The 18,270-nt window shown below is 38.5% G+C and overlaps 2 protein-coding genes across 5 annotated transcripts; both read right to left on the minus strand.

The window, feature by feature from the left end:
• Positions 1-505: 505 nt before the first annotated feature.
• LOC105697383 (carbonic anhydrase 2) lies at positions 506-12,279 on the minus strand (the record flags this gene model as incomplete). Its single annotated transcript, XM_023433626.1, has 2 exons — positions 11,892-12,279; positions 506-706 (listed from the first exon to the last, which is right to left on the minus strand). Coding segments are annotated over exons 1-2 (241 nt in total), but the record flags the coding sequence as incomplete, so codon positions are not given.
• Positions 12,280-12,995: 716 nt separating this feature from the next.
• On the minus strand, positions 12,996-15,900 carry LOC105697386 (histone acetyltransferase type B catalytic subunit). Of its 4 annotated transcripts, none has more exons than XM_012420657.2 (8): positions 15,867-15,900; positions 15,380-15,515; positions 14,839-14,991; positions 14,501-14,763; positions 14,200-14,356; positions 13,850-14,064; positions 13,596-13,747; positions 12,996-13,474 (listed from the first exon to the last, which is right to left on the minus strand). In XM_012420657.2, exons 3-8 carry the CDS (start codon positions 14,985-14,987, stop codon positions 13,181-13,183), a joined length of 1,230 nt encoding a protein of 409 aa, XP_012276080.1. In that variant the 5' UTR covers positions 14,988-14,991; positions 15,380-15,515; positions 15,867-15,900; the 3' UTR covers positions 12,996-13,180. The 4 variants fall into 4 exon arrangements, with proteins under 4 accessions (XP_012276080.1, XP_012276081.1, XP_012276082.1 ...); XM_012420658.2 differs by lacking the exon at positions 15,867-15,900 and adding an exon at positions 15,592-15,627; XM_012420659.2 differs by lacking the exon at positions 15,867-15,900 and adding an exon at positions 15,582-15,598.
• Between the last annotated feature and the right edge of the window lie 2,370 nt (positions 15,901-18,270).

The following is an 18,270-nucleotide window of genomic DNA, read 5'->3' on the forward strand; positions in this document are numbered from 1 at the left end:
TAAATATTTTCACGTTTTATGTATATAGAATGATCCTTTCATATCACCTTAAGATGATATGAAAGGGTTATTATATATATAGAATGACCCTTTCATATCACCTTAATGTCGTGAAACCACTGTATACTTGTGCAATTTCATTAAAAAAAAAAAAAAAATGTTACTTATTCTAAACTAGAACCAAGATCACATTTTTTTTATTGTGAAAAATGAAATTTCACAAGCATCGGGTAATTCCTTAGAGCCTCCATAATCACGTGCTGATGTCTCCAATTATTCGGTGCACCCAGTTTGGAGAAAAGTTTTATAAATATTTTCACGGTTTATGTATTGAATTCGCAACTAAATAATTGCGGATTTTGTCGATAGATGGTATTAAAAAATCGGCAATCACTTAGTTGCCAACCCAATATATAGAATGACCCTTTCATATCACCTTAATACCGTGTTAATTCGGACTTGAACCGAAAAATAATATAATATAGTATTAAAAGAGAGTACTTACAGGTTCCTTCTCCGTCGGTGTCCACTCTCCAGCAATATCCAGGATTGATCAATTTTTTCGAAGCCGTGGCAGGATACTTCCATCGCAAAGGTTTGCTGTTGAGAGCTTCGTGATCGGATTCAGCTCGATCTGTCTCTATGTTCACCGGACTCTGCCTTGAACCCGCCGCCATCGGGAATTTATAAACCCACGTACTGGGACCTGAAAATGAGAGCATTGTTCAAAATTAATTACTCTTTCTGGCCGCAAAAAAATCCCGCAAAAAAAGTGCAATGTCACGTGTCAATTAACCGAAAGCGATGTCGAAATAGCGTTCTACTTATTCTATTAATTTCTGGCTACGTTATTATTCACGTAATGAATCCACGTACTGGGACCTGAAAATGAGAGTAATGTTCAAAATCAATTACTTTTTCTGGCTGCAGAAAATACTGCAAACAGATGTCAATGTCACGTGTCAATTAATCGAAAGCGATGTCGAAATCACGTTCTACTTATTCTATTAATTTCCGACTACGTTATTATCACGCCATGAATTTTTAAAGTCTGACTTTTATATTTTTTTTTTATTCCCTTAAGGTGACGTGAAACTGGTTTAGAGGTCTCGTTTATTAAACTTTTCTCCGTACTAGGTGCACCGAATCGATTCAAACTGTACAATATAAATATGGAGGGTATAAGGAAGGGCCTGAAACTCATGAAATTTCAATTTTCATTTTTCAAATTTGTTGATAGATATTTTTAAAATCTGTTACAAAAAATTGATGTTTCACAAGTGTCAGGACCTTCCTAANCAGGGTATGTACCTTGCCTTATTAACGCACATGCTCTGCAATTTACAACTTGATGTTTAGTCCTGGACAATGAAATGCGATATAATAATTATATTGTGTCTTTTTAATTAAATAGAATGCTCGATGCTTTTTAATAGCCTCTATATTCACGCTGTGAAGTTTGATATATATATCGAACCAAGCGTCACTCTCTCTATATATAAATATATATAGAGATATAACTATACATATGGTGACGCTTTCATGTCACCTTAACTGTTTATAATTAAAAATATGTATGTACACGATTAAATACTTATTTCGAAATTCAAGTGTATGTAACTTAAACCTGAGACAATATTTACTTTGTTGGAGTACGTAAGAATTTCACATTACTCATTCGGTCTGTACTATTTTTGAGGTTAAGGCATGAACTTATCGTTCCCGCAATGATAACGTGCCTCGTCTGGAACTTGTGTCGTCACAATGAGTGAATGTCTGCGTAAGCAAAGACGAGTACGCTTTCTTGATAGCGGTTTTATAAGATAGTGTATTTAACTTGCGGTCTCAACATCGCTGATCTCGATTCCGCTCCGATGACAATTCATTCAATGAGATTCCCTGATTCGTCATGTGACGCCTCGCGACATAATCCATTACTTCTATCGAAAACTACGCTATGGCTTGACAATTTGCAAGAAACAATAACTAAGAGGTCACTGCTTTAGTTTTCTTTTGTGGCGATCACGTGATAAGTCCCACGGTATCGCCTTAACCCTTTGAGCGCTGTCGACGCATATGTGCGTTCGACGTTTGGCCCAATATCGCGCGCACGGTCTAAGGAAATTCGCCCGTATGTCGAAAGTGCTTAGCGCTCAAAGGGTTAATATCTATCTTCGTTTCATTGTTTCTCTTTTCACTACCGAGGTGTTTATTCTTAGTGGTAATTTTGCAAGTAATGCTTTTTATATATATATATATAAACAATAACTAAGGTCAGAGCTTTAATTTCCTTATATGGTGTTCACGTATTAAATCTCACGAATTCGTCTAAAAATCTACCATTGGTTCTTTTTTTTTACTGCCGAGGCGCTTATTCTTGTGATGTCTGTGTGATGTGTCAAGGTTTCGGACAGTTGGTCTAATATCCTTAAAAAAAAAGTGTTGTATTCGAATCGACTGATTTGAAGCTGATTTGAATTTTCACCTTAAGGTGAAGTGAAACCCGTCGAGGAACTTGATCGACGTCGATAAAGAAAATTTTTCTAAATGTGTATGTTGCCGACGTTCATTTTTGTATTGACAGCTGTGTCGAATTATATTGGATATTGTACCAAATAGCATACTCCACCTGTTGTTTTCATACAATAATTATAAAGAAATCGAAGTAAAACTCCAGAAATCCTCTGGATTTATGCTTTCCGGGGCCCTAATTGACTGCAGAGGGACCCCCTGCGCCATCTGTGATTTCCAGGTCAATTAAATGTTCACTCCTAGACCTCGTATTATCATCGTTTTGGCATAGAAGCGCATACAACACTTTGTTTGCCTTTATCCCGTTGAAATGCGAGTTTATCGACTACCAGAGTATTCTAAATTGTCGTAAAATTGTCCTGACCCTTTCGTTTCTCATATCAGAGCCTTCGATAATTGTATATCGATCGAAATATGAGAGCTCGACGCCATTTTGGTTTTGGACTGGGCTAAATTAATCAATTTTTTCCAAAAATCCAAATTTTGAATGTGTCAGGACAATTCTTAGACGATCAGAAGTGATGTGTCAAAGTTTCGGACAGTTTGGTCTAATATCCTTAAAAAAAAAGTGTTGTATTCGAATCGACTGATTTGAAGGGGGTTTCACTTCACCTTAAGCGCAGTTCCGATTCGTTTCATCTGCGTCGCGTTGACGCGCCGCGTTCTGTGGGACCCCAACCGTGCACGCGACTCCGATTGCGCTCTCCCTTGTTGTGCACAGACAAACACCCTCGAAACGACTGTTTGTCGTAAGTAAAGACGCCCAAAACGCGCATGTATGCATCTGGCTTTGTGCAGCATCTCCGTCGCCCGCGTTTTCGCTGAAAAATCGAAGGCTCGTCACGTGACACCCGTGACATAACCCTCCGGTTGAACCGAATCCGCCAGTTCGTCCCGACTTATGCGTACAATAAAAGCCTCGTGAACCAGAGGTCACCGATTTGCATGCACTCCTTTCTACAGCTAGTTCTAACCGCGTAACGAGCGTCACAGACCTCTATCCGAGGTTGGGCAATTAATTCAACGAGGCGTTCATTCTTCGAGAATGACAACACGCAGGAAAAAGAATTCCCTTCCGTGACATGAAATTTTATTTGCTTCGATAAATGTGCCCATAATTATGAAAGTGGTCTGTCAAAATTAAAAAAAAAAAAATGAGTTTATCAGTTATTTCACGCCATATTATTTCAAACGAAATTAATTCAATGTAATTTCGAAACTAAAAATATATGACAGACCACTTTCATAATTATGGGCACAAATGTGAACGCTTGAAAATGGAGTAGCAACTATTTTTGTTATATTCGGAAGAAAAAAAAAACGATTACTCTCCCGAGATAACATAAATTCTATTCAAGGTTACCATATTCTTTTGTAGCAACAACAAATTATCGCTTGTTTGTCTGAATAGTTTGAATAATACAACAATATCTTTTTGCACGTTCCTGTAGATTCATTTGTTGATTCAGGAAGTATTTTTTTTAAAGAAACCTCTCCATTGATTACATCTACATTCGATATAGTTGCAAACATGTTTGCTGTCGGTACGCAGGAAAATAATTCCCTTTCATGACATGAAATTTTACTTGCTTCGATAAATGTGAACGCTTGACAATGAACTAGCAACTATTTTTGTTATATTAAAAAGAAAAAAGATGATTATTTTCCCGAGAGAGCATACATTTCATTCAAGTTTAACATATTATTTTCTATCAACAACAAATTATCGCTTGTTTGTCTGAATAGTTTGAATAATACAACATTATCTTTTTGCCCGTTCCTGCGGATTCATTTTCTAATTTGGGAAGCATTTTTTAATGATTATATTATGTTTCCCTAATTAAATAGAATGCTCGACGCTGTTTAATAATATCCGACGGAATTTAGTTACACTGTGTATAACTTGTCTTATCAACGCATATGCTCTGCAATTTACAACTTAATGTTTAGTACTGGACAATAAAATGCGATATGACTATATTATGTCTTTTTAATTAAATAAAATGCTCGATGCTTTTTAACAATATCTAACGAGATTTAATTACAGGGTATGTACCTTGCCTTATTAACGCACATGCTCTGCAATTTACAACTTGATGTTTAGTCCTGGACAATGAAATGCGATATAATAATTATATTATATCCTCCTCCGAGATCGATTTACTTAATACATACTGATAAAGATGTTACGTACTACAAAGCGTACAATCACGTGCCTGCTAGAAATAGTATCAATTCTAGATACTTAACTCCTTTAGCGTTAAAGGCTTACGTCGTTATCTCCTGCTTATCGTCTGCTTGCCACTACAGATTGATGATTCAAGACCATGTGCGGTCAATTATCACTTTTACTGTCAATGCAAATGTCGAGTGGCGACATGTGGCTTGCAACTCGGTAAACTATTACTCACTGACGATTTTTCCGCGATCTCTTTGTCTTACCCCGTATACATATAGGCGCCATATATAAATAAAAATATATTCCTGCAATAATCCTCGTATAAATGAATTGTTATCACGCTATCGCAAAACTTTTGAAATGACGTTATATCATCGATCGACTTTCCAATTCTCCGAATTCCTAGGACGAGACTAAAATTTGAAATTTACCCGGAAAGTATTTCCAAATCTTTTGTAAAGTCTCCCATCAAGTTATTAAATATTGCAAAAAACGCTGTAGCGACAATAACCATTTTTTTTTTTTTCCAGTAAATTCAATCAAGACGAAATCGTATTTCATTCTTGCCGCGTTACTAAGTGTTTAATTTAAATTAAAAACCAAGGTTGCCATTTTCGTATATTGTAGTATGAGAGAAAACAATTAAACCGGCGACATTAATTAACTGCTCGTAAGGAGCTGGAAGTAATTGAAGAGGTGATGAATGATACTTTTATCCGAGGCGTATTTCAGACCTTGGCCATGGAAGTACCAAGTATTTTAGATAAAAGAAACTGTCGTATCTTGAGCAAAGAATCGTTTCTGCTGCAAACGGATAATTGTTTTCTTTGTGACAAGAACGATCGCTACGTGTTCTTCGGCCACCTTTACGCAACGAGAGAAGACGAAGAGAAATAAACCGATGTGTTTTAACACTTAAATTGTTCCTTTCCATTTCTTTATGCGAAATAAGCGACCATTGTCCATATACAAAGAAACCTATCCTCTATAGTTAAACAAATAAGTGTTTTGTGGTCGACACTTCGAAGAATAACACGATCAATTAGAAAAGAGAAATAAACCGATGAGTTTTAACAATTGAATTGTTCCTTTCTTTTTCTTTATGCGAAATAAGCGATCATTGTCCATATCCAAAGAAACCTATCCTCTATAGTTAAACAAATAATATCCAAAGAAACCTATCCTCTATAGTTAAACAAATAAGCGTCTTGTGGTCGACACTTCAAAGAATAACACGTTTAATTTGAAAAGGGAAATATCCCGATGTGTTTTAACAATCGAATTGTTTCTTTCCATTTTTTTAATGCAAAATAAGCGACCATTGTTCATATCCAAAGAAACCTATCCTCTATAGTTAACAAATAAGCGTCTTGTGGTCGACACTTCGAAGAATAACACGTTCAATTAAAAAACAGAAATATTCCGATGTGTTTTAACAATCGAATTGTTCCTTTCTCTTTCTTTCTGCAAAATAAGTGACCATTGTCCATACCCAAAGAAACCTATCCTCTATAGTTAAACAAATAAGTGTTTTGTGGTCGACACTTCGAAGAATAACACGTTCAAATTGAAAAGAGGAATAAACCGATGAGTTTTAACAATTGAATTGTTCCTCTCCATTTCTTTATGCGAAATAAGCTACCATTGTCCATATCCAAAGAAACCTATCCTCTATAGTTAAACAAATAAGTGTTTTGTGGTCGACACTTCGAAGAATAACACGTTCAAATTGAAAAGAGGAATAAACCGATGAGTTTTAACAATTGAATTGTTCCTCTCCATTTCTTTATGCGAAATAAGCTACCATTGTCCATATCCAAAGAAACCTATCCTCTATAGTTAAACAAATAAGTGTTTTGTGGTCGACACTTCGAAGAATAACACGTTCAAATTGAAAAGAGGAATAAACCGATGAGTTTTAACAATCGAATTGTTGCTCTCCATTACTTTATGCGAAATAGGCGACCATTGTTCATATCCAAAGAAACCTATCCTCTATAGTTAACAAATAAGCGTTTTGTGGTCGACACTTCGAAGAATAACACGTTCAACTTGAGAAAAGAAATATCCTGATGTGTTTTAACAATCGAATTGTTCCTTCCCATTTTTTTATGCGAAATAAGCGATCATTGTCCATATCCAAAGAAACCTATCCTCTATAGTTAACAAATAAGCGTCTTGTGGTCGACACTTTGAAGAATAACACGTTCAACTTGAGAAAAGAAATAAACCGATGTGTTTTAACAATCTAATTGTTCCTTCCCATTTTTTTATGCGAAATAGGCGACCATTGTTCATATCCAAAGAAACCTATCCTCTATAGTTAAACAAATAAGTGTTTTGTGGTCGACACTTCGAAGAATAACACGTTCAACTTGAAAGAAAAATAAACCGATGTGTTTTAACAATTGAATTGTTCCTTTCTCTTTCTTTATGCAAAATAAGCGACCATTGTCCATATCCAAAGAAACCTATCCTATATAGTTAACAAATAAGCGTCTTGTGGTCGACACTTCAAAGAATAACATGTTCAACTTGAAAAGAGAAATAAACCGATGTGTTATAACAATCGAATTGTTCCTTTCCATTACTTTATGCGAAATAGGCGACCATTGTTTATATCCAAACAAACCTATCTTCTATAGTTAACAAATAAGCTTCTTGTGGTCGACACTTCGAAGAATAACACGTTCAAATTGAAAACAGAAATATACCGATGTGTTTTAACAATCGAATTGCTCCTTTCCATTTTTTATGCAAAATAAGCGACCATTATCCATATCCAAAGAAACCTATCCTCTATAGTTAACAAACAAGCGTCTTGTGGTCGACACTTAGCCCACGTTAGGTGCATCGGCCGACCTCAAAGAAAAGTATTGATTTTCATTTGCAACCCTTGTTGCACGAAGAACGCGGCCGTTTACTCGGTATACGAATGACTTCACCTGGATTTATCCAAGACAACGACCTCTCGCCTTAACACGCCATCTTCGTCGTTTCAATTCCCTGGCCGAGTATTAACTTTGCTCGAATTCACCCAAGACAATGTCCCCTCGTTTTAACCTTTCGAGCGCTGTCGACGCATATGTGCGTCCGACGTTTGGCCCAATATCGCGCGCACGGTCTAAGGAAATTCGCCCGTATGTCGAAAGTGCTTAGCGCTCAAAGGGTTAAGGTGACATGTAAATGGCGTTAAAAAGTTTCCCGGTCATGAAACTCTTCTCGAAACTGGGTATACCGAATCGATTCGAACATTACTATATAAGACCGAAGGCTATAAGTTGCTTTAATTGCTTTTTATACCTCCGTGTAAAAATCCACTTAGACCTATTTATGTATACCCTCGCGGAGATAGGTCAATTAATCTTCAAAGTGATTTCTTATCACTCGGGGAAACCCCTCGAAAAATTCCCTGGTTTATAGGTTCACCCATTCATTGCCAGCTACGAGATATCTTATAGTATGCCTATATGTATTAACACATTAAATACCGGATGGGTATTAATACCTTCGCGAGTAATAGAGCGCACTAAACCCCCGTATCTAATGTATTATGATAACCTCCTAATTTTCATGCCAATGGGTTAATGGCGATTTCAACGCCTTTCCAGCACGCACCCGAAGACCGCCTATATTCGTTTATACTCTGATAGCAATAAGTTAATTAATCTTCAATGTGATGTCTTATCAATCGCCCTAACCTTTCGGGGAAACCCCTCCAAAAATTGCCTGCTTATAGGTTAATTACGACCTCAACGCCTTTCCAGCACTCACCCGAACACCGTCTATATTCGTTTATACTTTGACAGCAATAAGTTAATTAATCTTCAAAATGATGACTTATCAATCGCCCTAACCTTTCGGGGAAACCCCTCCAAAAATTGCCTGCTTATAGGTTAATTACGACCTCAACGCCTTTCCAGCACACACCCGAAAATCGTCCATATTCGTATATACTCTAAGCGCAACAAGTAAATTAATCTTGAAAGTGATGTCTTATCAATCGCCCTAACTTATCGTGGAAATACCTCCAAAAATTGCCTGCTTATAGGTTAATTACGACCTCAACGCCTTTCCAGCACGCACTCGAAGACCATCTATATTCATTTACACCCTGGCTAAGTTGATTAATCTTCAAAATGATGTCTTATCAATCGCCCTAACCTTTTGAGGAAACCCTCGAAAAATTGCCTGGTTATAGGTTAATGGTGCCTTCTACACGATTTCCAGCACGCACCCGAAGACCGCCTATCATGTACACCCTGGCAGAGATAAGTTAATTAATCTTCAATGTGATGTCTTATCAACCACCCTAATCTTCCGGGGAAACCCCTCGAAAAATGGGCTGCTTATAGGTTAATGACAACCTCAACGCCTTTCCAGCACGCACCCGAAAATCGTCTATATTCGTGTATACTCTGACCGCAATAAATCAATTAATCTTCAAAGTGATGTCTTATCAATCGCCCTAACCTATCGGGGAAATCCTCGAAAAATGGCCTGGTTATAGGTTAATGGCGCATTTGACGTAACTTCCAGCACGCACCCGAAGACCGTCTATATTCGCGTATAGTCTGACCGCAACAAGTCAATTAATCCTCAAAATGAAGTCTTATCAATCGCCCTAACCTATCGGAGAAATCCCTCGAAAAATTGCCTGGTTATAGGTTAATGGCGACCTCAACGCCTTTCCAGCACGCACCCGAAAATCGTCCATATTCGTATATACTCTGACCGCAACAAGTCAATTAATCTTGAAAGTGATGTCTTATCAATCGCCCTAACTTATCGTGGAAATCCCTCCAAAAATTGCCTGGTTATAGGTTAATAGCTTCCCCAACGCCTTTCCAGCACGTACCCGAAAATCGTCCATATTCGTATATACTCTGACCGCAATAAGTCAATTAATCTTCAAAGTGATGTCTTATCAATCCCCCTAACCTATCGGAGAAATCCCTCGAAAAATTTCCTGGTTATAGGTTAATGAAGACCTCAACGCCTTTCCATCACGCACCCGAAAATCGTCCATATTCGTATATACTCTGACCGCAATAAGTAAATTAATCTTCAAAGTGATGTCTTATCAATCGCCCTAACCTATCGGAGAAATCCCTCGAAAAATGTCCTGGTTATAGGTTAATGAAGACCTCAACGCCTTTCCATCACGCACCCGAAAATCGTCCATATTCGTATATACTCTGACCGCAATAAGTCAATTAATCTTCAAAATGTCTTATCAATCGCCCTAACCTATCGGGGAAATCCTTGAAGAATGGTCTGCTTATAGGTTAATGGCGCCTTTGACGTCACGTCCAGCACGCACCCGAAGACCGTCTACCATGGTGGCAGCGGTCCATCTCGCTGTCTCTCTTCTACGGTCAAGTTTACCTGATTCACCTGTACGATCCAGCAAGCAAACCCAGACCGCCTTGAGCCTACAGGTCGGTCCGTCCTTCTTGGACTGCCGCCTTTCGGCGCGCTGCGCGCGCATCTTTCGTACACCTCCGCGCCCCCGCGCCTCCAGTAGCCGCATCTTCGCGATGCGTTATATGCCCACATGTACTCGGAGAGAAATCAGGTTTACCTGTACCTATGTATCCGCAGTACAGAGTACCGGGGTCTAGAAAAAATTCGGCATTCCTGTCTTCGAACCTTTTTATAAACCCGGACTTTTTTTTATATACACGAGAGAGGGAAAATATGTTAAAAAAATGTGCATCGCTGGTTTTGTACGAGGTACCTATTATAGAATTCTTACGCGCTATGTATGCATAAATGTACACCGGGGAAATTCAGGTTTATCTGTACTTATATGAACACGCGGTTTAAGATACCGAAGTCTGGGAAAAATTTGGTATTCCCGTCTTTGAACCTTTTTATAAACCCGGATTTTTTTATTTACACGACAGAGGGAAAACGTGTTTAAAAAAAAAAATACAATTGGTGGTTTTGTACGAGATACCTATTATAGAATTTTTATCCACTATTTATAGCGTATACATGTTCATGGGGAAAATTCAAGTTTATCTGTACTTATATGAATCCGCGGATACCGAGGTCTAGGAAAAATTCGGCATTCCTGTCTTCGAACCTTTTTATAAACCCGGACTTTTTTTTATACACACCAGAGGGGGGAAATATGTTTAAAAAAACCTGCATTGGTGGTTTTGTACGAGGTACCTATTATAGAATTCTTACGCGCTATGTATGCATACATGTACACCGGGGAAATTCAGAGAAATTGAGGTTCAGAGAAAAGTGTTATGAATATTTGTACGTTTCGATATAGTTTTTTTTTTTTAATTAAATTTCACGAGCATCGCGTTCTTCCTTAGGGCCTCCATAACCTCCTGATGAAATTTCAAACGATTCGGTGCACCCAATTTGGAGAAAAGTTCTAACATACACGGAGAAAATCTCGTATATTACATGAGGTATTATACGTTGCGATATACGCGGAGAAAACCACGTGTATTAGATTACGTGTTATATGTTGTAATACACGTGGAGAAAACCACGTATACATGCGATATACGCATATACGCGGAGAAAACCACGTATATTAGATGACGTATTATATGTTGCAATACACGTGGAGAAAACCACGTGTTACTTGACATTATACGTACATTATGTATATTGTCATTATACGTAAATTACATGACATATTATACGTTGCGATATACGCGGAGAAAACCAGGTATTTTACATGACGCATTATACGTTGCAATATACGCAAAAAAACACGTATATTACATGACGTATTATATATTGCAGTATACGCAGAGAAAACCACGTGTTACTTGACATTATACGTACATTATGTATATTGTCATTATACGTAAATTACATGACATATTATACGTTGCAATATACGCAAAAAAAAGCACGTATAGTACATAACGTATTATATATTGCAATATACGCGGAGAAAAGCACGTGTATTATATGACATATTATACGTTTTAATATACGCGGAGAAAACCACGTGTATTACATGACATATTATACGTTCTAATATACGCGGAGAAAACCACGTGTATCATATGACATATACGTTCTAATACACGTGGAGAAAAGCACGTGTATTACATGACATATACCTACCCAATCCTTATTTTCGACGAATAAAATTCTCGTTACGGCCATGAATTCTTTTTCTACGTTCAGGGTGACTTACCATTTCGGATGGAGTAGTCCCACTCGTTTCTGCCGGCCATCTCGGGGGGCTCCTATCGGAAATTGAGGTCCGAGAAGTTGAGATCCGAGTACAAGCCGCTCCCGCTCGTCTTGCCTGCTTCTTCTCTAGGACTCGTGAAGTGACCTCTCTCGACGGACTTCTGGCGTGCCCGTAAAGTCAATTGCTCGCGGCAGTCGAACGTTTTTCCTGACCCCGCGGGACGACGGAGAAAATCTCTAGCTATGAGCGCCGAGAGACACCGGAGTGAGATCGTTCACACGGACGGAGGTGAAAATGCGAGACGCGGAGCAAAGAATGCGAAGTGTCCCGCGCGACGGAGTGCACGTGTACTGGGCGCCGATCGCGTTCGACGGGGTACAGGACCGGCCGGTAAGTACCACGGTTTTATAAACCGCCTGATCATGTGACCGCGACTCCAGCGCCACCGCGCATGCGCCGGTAAATATTTACACGTGCGCCGCGCCCTCTACTTCGTTACGGGACGCAGGCACTTCGGACACGTGGTCGCGGACCTTCCGAACTTCCTGTCCATTCCTGTAGCGACGAGTCGACGAGTGGCGACCGCTGGAACCAATTTTTTATGGATATTAGATATTTAGGTTAAGTGGTGGAATAAGGCAGGGTGAAGCAAATCTCTTGATTTGGATGGGACATTTTTTTTAACGGTATTCGACCGAACTGTCTTAAATTTTGGGACTTGTCCGGTGATGTACTTGATGGCAGTACACTGGTGGACATAAATGCCTTCCTTGCAGATATGATGATGCGAATGAATAATGGGAAGGCATTCATGTCCACAAGTGTACGTACTCCTACTATCCCTACAGATGCATTGAAAAAATAGATTAGTGACCGAAACAAATATTTATCGTTGATATGTATTCTTGCCTGAATCATGTATAATTGCAAGAAACAATGATTTTGTGGAGAAGAAAAATGATGTCGCTAATTTAAAATAATCGAATAAATCACATAAACTTTGATCGTAAGCTGACGATCCAGGTAGAAAAACAGTAAAGCAGGTACCGGGATTTTCTAAATTTTCTCAAACTTCATGTTTTTTATTGAGAACAAATTGCCTTATCAAATATAAAAAAGAAAATTTATTCAAAGTGCAGGATAATTTTGTTTGCATTCGACTATTACAGAAATTAACATTAATTACATCACTTCGCCATTTATAACACCAATGAATGAAACAAAATACTCGTGATTTATTCGTAACGATATATCGAAGGTAAAAACGTTATTCTAGCGGCGTTTACAATTTACAACTCAGAGATTTCATCCATACGTTTGATAACCTTTTTATATTCCTCTTCCAAAGTGCGATATTCCTTTTCAAGGGTCTGTAGTCGTTGTTCCGGTGCAGGTAGCGCAACGTTGGAGTATTTATCGAGCATTTTCAAAACTGACTCCATTTTCTTAAGATCCTGCTGCTCTCGTTTATATGGAATATTAAGTCTTTTCTTCACATCTAATCTATATTCTCTATACTCCTGTTCATTCGAGAGATCGGTTGCACGCAACCTCAAAATTTCGTACACACGACGAGCTTGTTTCTAAATTAATGTTTATTTATTAGTCACTAATTCGTTACCGAATGTTAAATTCTATTTAAGGTGCATTACAAGTTCCATGAATCGATGAAAGTATTTTAATAACATAGAAGCAAGAATTTACCTTGTTAATTTTAAACTTTTCCCTAGCTTCGGCTGCCATAGTTTTATTAAAGCCTTGGACTAAACATTCTCGGCTGAAACTCGGCAATGTATCACAATTGAGAGCATCGACATAGTCTCTTAATCGTTGAAACCCTACAGATGGGTCTTCAACTATAAAATAATAATTACAATGTTAATTAATATATGTATTGTTTAAAGCTAATTGGAAACGTAAAGTATATCAATGTTCATAATGTAGAGAATTAAAATTACCCGTTATGTCTTTCACCTCACTTCTGCCAATGTATTCATGATAAATCGCCCGCAAAAGGTGAGTACCAAGACCCAGATTTTGGAATGGTGGCAAAATTAAAACTTGTGCGATACGTGGTCTGGTGTGACGTGGATAGGCATAATACTGATACACGGTAGCGAAACCAATGGTAGCATATCGAGTTGACCCAGTGTTGGAAGTATATTTCTCAAACCTATAACAGAGAATACATTTAAAATAAGCTTTCAGAATATTTACCACTTATACGGTAATGTATTACACATTTTTGTTATACACTATTTAAATATATCAGATTACATCATTATAAAAGGTTAATAAATTCCCATACATGTTGAAGTAATGCCATTGGTCATCATCGATGTCAATAAAGTTGGCTGCATCTATATACCACAAAAGGAATGTTTGAAGGCGTTGGTGGTATTCTCTGAATCCTTTACAATTCATGTTCCCTTTATAAACCTCGAACTGACGTATATTGTCGTCGGCTGTTAAAATAATGACATAATGAAATAAGTATTTCTATTCTGATAATGTAATTAATATGCATATTGTTAACACATGATTTATATGGAAATAAAAATCTAATTAAGTAGGTAAAACTTATTATATTAGTAATATGTATCACATACCATTTATGGAAAAAGAATGCAACAACTCTCCGTATGGCCTAAATGTTTCTTCCTTATGCAACGATGAAATGAACGAATCGAGACTGTTATGCACTTGAGGTACGAGGAATTCTGAAATCTTCTGTAAAACTTCATCAGCTTCGACACCTTCGTATATTGATTTATTTACTTTCTCAGCGTATGACATTCCTAAGTAAGTCTCCAGCGAACCAGCTGAGTAATAAAGTTTTACCTTTAAATCACGGTAACCAAATATCGATTCACTGTAAATAAGAATCATTTGATATAAATTAATCAGAAACATAAAGTAACTTCTGCCAGAAGCAACTGTCACTTACCTGGTTCCAAACACTTGATGCGACATTTCTGGCTTAAAGCTAGTTTTATCATCTTCCAAATCTTCAACGTTACGAACTAATTTGAATTCTAATGCGTCGTTACTATTAACAATTAAAACTTTGAAACGAGCTGTAATTGCATCCTCCATTTTGCTGTAAAAAAAATTAAATATTAGTCAAAATCTAACGATCGAAACCTAATTGTTTAAAATAATACTATCCAAAAAGGACAACTTAGCAATACTGACACAATATAAAATTGAATGATTATGTTATCATGAGGAATTATTAATGAAAAAGGATTATACTTCGTTAAATGAACATATCAGTCACTGTTTTTCAGTTAATATACATACATGAGAAAAACTAATTCAATGAAATGGGTTTCACTGCCTATACAATAAATACATAGGTTAGGTTACTAACAATATTAAATATTTCTTCATTATGGCATCCACGAAGAATGACAAGTAACATTATTCAGCTCCTAGTCAATATACTCGTATCATAAATATTCAAAATTTTAATAAAACATACATACCTAAAAATGCGACTCGCGTTACAGATAGTGCAGCAAAAGGTTATAAATAATTTGCAAGATGTCTGGTTTATTTTACTGTTTACTTGACTCTATTGTTTACCCGTTCAACCTCGCAAGACCTAAGCATTTATTAAATCTGAAAAACAAAAACTATAAAATATTATAAAACTGTCTTCACCTTCGCGCCAAAGGTTAACGTTACATTTCCTCACGGATTAAATTGTCTTCTATAGAACAACAACGCATAGGAATAAAATCTTAAAGCTGATTTTCAACGTTTGAACGAAGAGAGGAAGAGAATTACGTTTACACATGCTCTCCTATACTGGTTTTATAACTATCGGTGTTAAGATTCGTCTAAACGTCGTTTTATGCCGGCGTTACCGGTAAAACCGGAGTAAAGTAGCGTTTACACTATACTTAACAACAGCAGTTATAAAACTGATTAATGCAATACGAGTTATTATATTATAAAACATGTACATACAGAGATGAGTTGGGAGATTGCTCACGGGCAGGGTCGCGCGATCGCACCGTGTGCTGCCCTCTGATTTCGTACGTTAGCTTTCACCGTTTTTTGCCCCCAAGGGCGGCGCAACGAATTTCTGGTAGGAGCTCGCGCAATCGCGATGGCTGTGCCATCTACCAGTTGCCGTTGACGGCTCACGTATTCGTGATGGTAATACCATGCGGCAGTTGACGGTGGTGGCTTACCATTATGGCAATCTCCTAACTCATCTCTGCCAAATCAGAGATGAGTTGAGAGATTCACGGGAAGGATCGAGCGACCGCGTCCTGTTCGACCTCCGGTGGAGGATGCAGACGGCTAATGCACTTGCCACCTGTTACAAATCTGGGCAGCCGGAGAACCGGCTGAAAAAGTGAAGAACTCCTCACAAAAACTCCAAAACCCTGTATCTCCTCCGAAAAAAATCACAGCCACTAGCTCGAGAGATCAATTTAAACCGAACAATCTTCCCCATCAAGCTACAGTGGACGCAATTCGCATCGCGAAAAAAATTCACAAACATCATTTAACATATTTGAACATCTTCTACTAACAAGTGCAGCAAACTCGATTTCGATTAACTGCCCATGATGATTTTACCAAAAATGGCTGCTTCCAGGTGATCCACCTAAACCTGCAAAGGGGCACAAAAGTACAGGTAAAACGGAACATTGAAGAAACACCAGTAAGTCGCCAGATTCTCCGAAGTGGCCCATCTAAAGCTGAAAGGGAACACGGAGGCACAAACGAAACCATTGGAAAGCGAGAAAGAGACGGTGATACAAGTGCTAATAACTTACTAAAGTTACCATTAAAGTCAAGAATATTTCGCAGTGCATCGATCTCGTATAAATGATCCAGTAAAAATGTATTCAATTATACATTATTTGGCGTGATAAAAATCTAATATATTTATCATACTTAAATGCAGACTCGAGAAAATCTCATGGAAACGATAGTTCACCGTCTCTCCCCGTCAATCCGGACAGAAGAATATACAAAAAATGAGAGGGACAACGTGGCGAAAAAAAAATGAATGACTGTCCATTCGAAAGAATGGAAGGCCATCGTAGTTGCCCTCTTCTTAAGGGGCCGCTTCGGCATATAGCCTCTTCGACTCTTGCAGTCTCTTCGGGCAGAGCCCCCTACGTCTCGAACGCTTGGCAATCCCCTGATTTATCGGATTAATAAAAAAAAAAAAAATCACTCGCGGGGAGATCTAAAAGCTAGCAAAACGGCGACCTGCGATCCGAGGATGCGCAGTCCGTGCGTATTGCACATTTACCCGGATTCCCAAGCGCGATCTAATTAATTTGGATCTCTGAAAGAAAATTAACATAATCGCGGGCGTCCAGGAGTACCCTGAGAAAATAATTTACTTTCCATACTTAAATTAATTATTCGCGGCAAGAATAAGAGGGACAACCCGTTAATATCGGACGAAAGTGATTTCCCGAAAACAATTTGACGTTTAAGGTCGGTCGGAAAATTTTCGGAATATTGGTAAAAAATCTATCGCAAGAATTCTATTTTCTGGAAAGTTATTTTTTCTCTCAGCGCAGAGCCGCGGGCGCAGGACGGACATCCTCCGCCCTTCCGGAAGCGCGAACGATGATGTAAAGGTATCCCAGGTTCGGGATCTTCCCCCATACCCCCGGGAAGAGATCCCGCCCTGGCCCTGCCTGCTTACATTTAGACATTCATTCAAGGCAATTAACCTACCTCCCTAGCTATATTTAAAAAAATCAACCTCACTCATTCCAACACATTCACTCCACGATTCTCACTCATTCCACCCGGGGACAAGTAGCCTAATCTAGGGAGGACATCCCGGGATGCCTCCGACCCCCGAGCTCAAATCTCTCACATGTATCATTCATCGATCGCCATCGTTACTTGAATTTAAACAAATTGAATGGATGCGTGAAATTGAAATCAAGATGGCAACCGAAGGTGCTTACATAATTTTTTTTACCACGTCCTCTGGCCCTGAACCGTTCGACTCCTCCTGGAGGCGTCGAAGGGCGGGGGCCAGGACGGAACGCGGCCAGAAGAAGGGACACCTACCTTTGACGCCGCTGAAAGAATCCTAGCTAGGTTAATTTTCATAACGCTAAATCGAGCTACCGACTCTACTCGACTTTGATCGTTCACAATTTCAATAAAATCGAAAGGCCAAGCCCAGCTCGCACTACGGCCCCAGGGCAATGGAAGGCTTGGCCGAAAAAACCTGGAATCCCTGAAGTTGACTCCTTCATCGAGGCGGCGACTCTAAAGCGCAGGCACATCGAAGTGCCACCTCGATTCGAATTCAACTCCTCGCGAGTCACTTCTCCCAAATCTTTTTTTTATTTTTTTTATTCAATTATTCGTAGAAATTCCG

The sequence above is a fragment of the Orussus abietinus genome, unplaced genomic scaffold (genome assembly GCF_000612105.2).
Source record: "Orussus abietinus isolate OABI.00-Male unplaced genomic scaffold, Oabi_2.0 scaffold905, whole genome shotgun sequence".
Classification (NCBI taxonomy): Eukaryota; Metazoa; Arthropoda; class Insecta; order Hymenoptera; family Orussidae; genus Orussus; species Orussus abietinus.

What these genes read in the sequence shown, in the direction of transcription:
- LOC105697386 (XM_012420657.2), bottom strand. Translation starts at nt 14,987, where the DNA reads ATGGAGGATGCAATTACAGCTCGTTTCAAAGTTTTAATTGTTAATAGT. An exon ending in CATCAAGTGTTTGGAACCAG is followed by an intron (nt 14,764 to 14,838) that starts GTAAGTGACAGT and finishes TCTTATTTACAG; the next exon opens with TGAATCGATATTTGGTTACC. An exon ending in AAAAGTTTAAAATTAACAAG is followed by an intron (nt 13,475 to 13,595) that starts GTAAATTCTTGC and finishes ACATTAATTTAG; the next exon opens with AAACAAGCTCGTCGTGTGTA.